Source organism: Coffea arabica, chromosome 8c (assembly GCF_036785885.1).
Source record: "Coffea arabica cultivar ET-39 chromosome 8c, Coffea Arabica ET-39 HiFi, whole genome shotgun sequence".
In the NCBI taxonomy this organism is placed as follows: Eukaryota; Viridiplantae; Streptophyta; class Magnoliopsida; order Gentianales; family Rubiaceae; genus Coffea; species Coffea arabica.
Genome location: NC_092325.1, coordinates 4,858,944 through 4,863,266, shown reverse-complemented (window position 1 = coordinate 4,863,266; position 4,323 = coordinate 4,858,944). Strand labels below are relative to the sequence as shown.

The 4,323-nt window shown below is 36.6% G+C and overlaps 1 protein-coding gene across 1 annotated transcript; it reads right to left on the bottom strand.

The window, feature by feature from the left end:
• Positions 1-1,272: 1,272 nt before the first annotated feature.
• LOC113707137 (uncharacterized) lies at positions 1,273-3,399 on the bottom strand. Its single transcript, XM_027229299.1, has 6 exons — positions 3,204-3,399; positions 2,862-3,124; positions 2,572-2,775; positions 1,709-2,275; positions 1,385-1,621; positions 1,273-1,293 (listed from the first exon to the last, which is right to left on the bottom strand). The coding sequence occupies exons 1-6, from the start codon at positions 3,397-3,399 to the stop codon at positions 1,273-1,275; spliced, it is 1,488 nt and encodes a 495-aa protein (XP_027085100.1).
• Between the last annotated feature and the right edge of the window lie 924 nt (positions 3,400-4,323).

Genomic DNA, 4,323 nt, shown 5'->3' with positions numbered 1-4,323 from the left:
ATTTTTTTTAAATAAAAACTTTCAAAAATTCCTTAAAATTGCAAACGGGCTCATACATTCCTTGTAAAATCTATAGTTAGTGAAATTCAATTTTCACAAAGATACAAATACGTTTTTAAAAGAATAGATGTAGTGATTTTGTAATATCCGCCAATGTATCTAGCACGTTTTTCCTTCAAATTATAAAGAAAAGGTCGATAAATAAAGCACATGTTGGGCAAGCTTTTTGTGCAGTAAAAGGCTTGATGGTCCAAAAAAACCATCTAGGCAAGTTTGAAGGCAGCTGTTGAATTTCCAGATGACTTCCAAATAATAAGACAACTAAATTTCTCAATGCAGCCACATCTAAAATGGGTATATAATTATATATTTTTCCTGCAAATGTAGAACTGACTAATTTAAAGTCAAGGGGTCAAAAATGTAATCCCAATTGTCTTGGCCTGACTTCTTTTGGAACAGCAAGGAATGTAGAAATGTTGGTCACACTACAACAAAAATGGCCTTTAGCGGCATTTAAAGGTGTCAGTCTAAATAATCTAACCTGACACTTTATCTATCCTCACACTTAGGGCGAGTGTTGTCCCTTCCAATGTGGGGATAGCCTCAAATTTTTAGCAGCATTCAAATGTGTCAGAAAAACCATGCTGTTATAGCATTCCTTCTGCCAACAAAAACTATTTTTTGTGATAATTGAAAGTGTCCGCATAGCTTTAGAACATCAGTAGTTGATCAGTAGGATATCCAATTTATGAAGGCATCTTCAGTTGTCTTAATATATGGCTTTAAGGACACGCAACCATGTGACTTTACACTGCTTTGGATGATATGGCCATTTGTCATTAGTGTTTTTCGAGCAGAGCTATGCTGACACTTTTAATTGCTAGGAGTTTTTTCCCTGTTTTTTTTTATATGGAAGCAACCTGCAATTAGTCCTCCCTGCTGTACATTCCATCAACCAGAATCCCAAGGGACTTGTAAAAAAAATTATCCCAAAGAGCAGAATGCATATAGCAATTTAAAAGAAGAAGTCAATACTCAAATATATTTCATTAAATTAAAAGTCGATAACAAGTACTAAAATCGCAAACAAGTGCTAAAAGCAAGTACTAAAATTCCAAACCAGTACCAAAAGATTGTCATTTACAATAACTTGAAAGACTTTCTTGTGCACAAACTAAAAGACTCTCATCCCTAACAAGTTGAAAGAAGTAGAAGTAGCTTCCAAACTTTCTATTTTGTTGAGAGTCCTCAGTCATAACCATGAAGTCCCCATCATTCTTCAGCTATTTCCACCTGTGCACAAAAGATCAAGGGGATCATTAGATCATCATAGCTAGAACTAAAATTCCAAAAAATCTGCTATGTATTTAAGTGCATATCTCACCAAATGACAAGGCCAAGCAACTGGTGCATCAAGTGCATCTTGAATTGTTTGCTGCAAATCATACGGTCTAATCAATTGCTCATGTGGACTCATTGCAACTTGTATCTGTATTTCACACCAGTTTGGCCCAAGAGCTTGTCCCCCGACCTCATCCAATGGATTCAGACTCCGTAAATATCCTTTTGCCACGATTTTTGTTGGGTCAAACAAACTTTTTAGTGAAACCATATTCCCTACCTAGTAAAGATCCAACAAGTACAAGAATCAAACTCATGCCAAATTCCAGATTACAAATGTGAAAGTTTAAAAGTTATAAATACTTACTCGAATAGGTCGCGTGGCTCGCGATGGAGTTTGGCTTGATACATTGTTAGATGATGATGAAGGATGTCTCGGGCTGTCAATTGGAGAGCCCCTTCCATGTTGAACTAAAACCATTTTCTTCAAGCTGGCTATTTCATCATCTTGTCGCTGAAGCCTTTCCTCCAAACGGACCAATGTTGACTGTTGTTGAACACTTATACGGTAACATGTGTTACGACTAGGAATGTTTTCCCATAAGTCCGTTGGATTCACACCGTCACTAAACAAGCGAACATGACCATGTTTGTCTTGCCCAACCACTTGGGCAAATATATCATTGCGACCAACTGGATCTTGTGACTCCGATGGAAGCTGATTTTTCAACTCATTCATTTTTCCTACATTATAAAGGAAAATACTTGTTATTGCAAAAGCCTGTTTGAAAACAATGGTAGAATTTATAGGTTTGTGTTCTCGGATCCTTACCAAATTCTCAGCAACTATAGTACTTGATGGAGTTCCATCGGCATGGGTATAAAACTTATTGAACATTTCTACTCTAGTAGGAGATCTTCCCAACTGTTTGGCCTATAAGAAATTGAATTTTTTTAATTATAGTTTTAGCATTTAGCATATAATTAAAAAACAAGCTAACATAATGAAACATGTACGAGTAAAAAAAATTAGCAACTAAAAAAAGGATGAGATATCACCAAGTGGTTCCGAAAATGAGCAAATGACTTTTTTCCAGTTGTGTGGTTCATCTTCTTCTCCCCTCTTGCTTTCTTGTTCCTCTCACTTAGTTTCTAAATGTCAAAATCAAAAGAAAGATTACAGCATTGAATAAGCACAACTTTATGAAGAATGTTGTAGCTTATTTGTACCTTTGCTTCTTCACTTTTCCAATAAGCCCAAAGTTTTATCCATTGCTCTTCCCGTACCTTTATGTCCTTTTGAAACCAAACTTCAGCATTTGGCACGGCAGGATCAAAATATGTAGCCTTTAAATCTGCCTTCCAGCTTCTCCATTTTTTGCCAATAGATCTTAAGGTCCAAGTTTCTAGTCCCACAGGCAAAGCAAACCTTTCCTGAAACGTAGTTAGGAACTAGAAAATCAACATAACTTCACAGTAATTTTTGTAGAAAGCATACATAATACAAAAGCTACCATTACCTTTATCACTTCTAACATGTCCATTTTAAGTTTCCTTGGCATCTTAAGCCAACTTTCAACATCTATTGGACAATACATACCATTCCTAGCCAAACTGCCCAAGAATTCAGAGAAAGATGTTTTCTCACTTATTGGGATCCCATTGTCATCGGGTTTAATCTCAATCCATGGAAGGTCCTTAGGCCGACCCCAAATTTCTTTCATAAATGTAGGGCCTCGGGTTTTCTGATGTACTTCACTTGAATCATTTGCAGTTTCTTTTCCTGTATAAAATAAGAAAAAGGTGCAAGTTATGAACATAAAAAATGCACTTCTGGAATTGGTTCAAACAGTTAGTAATACCTGCATCGTCCGAGTTGCATGACATAAAAGTGGTGTCATTGGAATGTTGACCTTGAGAATCCTGATTTGGATTTTCTTCAGTTGGTACATGCCTTGTTCCAAGTGGAGATTGTTGAATTGGAGAGTTCTGGCACTGCTCATGTGACTGTGAACCTCCATCAGCTTGTTGAGTAACTTGGTCACCTGATTCATGCATTATTCCCAATGTAGAATTTTGAATTGGAGATTGAGGTGCCCGAGCAGCTTCCCCTTGAACTTGTTCAATTACATTTTCATGGCTTGTTCCAAGTAGAGGCTGCTGCCTTGTTTCATGACATGAGGGAGGTTGCTCAATTGTTCATCTCTCAATCCATTTGCAGCGCGCTTACATTTTCGACCTCTACGGGCCATACCTGCATAATTCACCATTTATTTGATACCAGGTCCACCACCATATATATATTTTTTGGGGGAAGAAAGGGACAAATGTAAATGTGTAGCCTTTATTGAAGCAAACACTCTACCTATAGCAGTGCATGAATCTGGGATAATGGATAAAGTATACAAGTTAAAATTAATGAACAAGTTATCTTGACTACAGCTTACACTGCAAGCCGAGCTCAAGCATACTTTTATTGAACTAATTTTGAGTTGCAATGAATATTATTGAATCTATTGTATATCAAAATCGGGCAGTTTGCTTCTAATTATATTTGAAAAATCTTTTTGCTTATAAATCAAAACTTAAAAACAGCTTTAAGAACTTGATGATTACAGTTGGGTAAATTTGACGAAACCCACAAATCAATTCTCAAAATCCTAGTACTATCATCTCTGTCAACAAAATGTTCTCACGTCACAAGGTCTGCTCAGGTCATGTAGTTCCATTTGAGAAGTTACTGAAAAGCTCCCATGGAAAGTAAAAACAGAGCAGAACCAAAAGAAGTCCATCATCATGGGGAAACCCCCTACTTGCTCAAATCAAGCAGTCCAGTACACAATCATTTGCTGGTGAAAAACAAAACTAACAGAATAGGCATTCGAACCCAATATCTACCAAGTACTAGCAAAGACACTTACAATTTTCAACAATCATACTAGAATCCAAAGCTATCATTTGCATTTGTGACTATAAATTTCC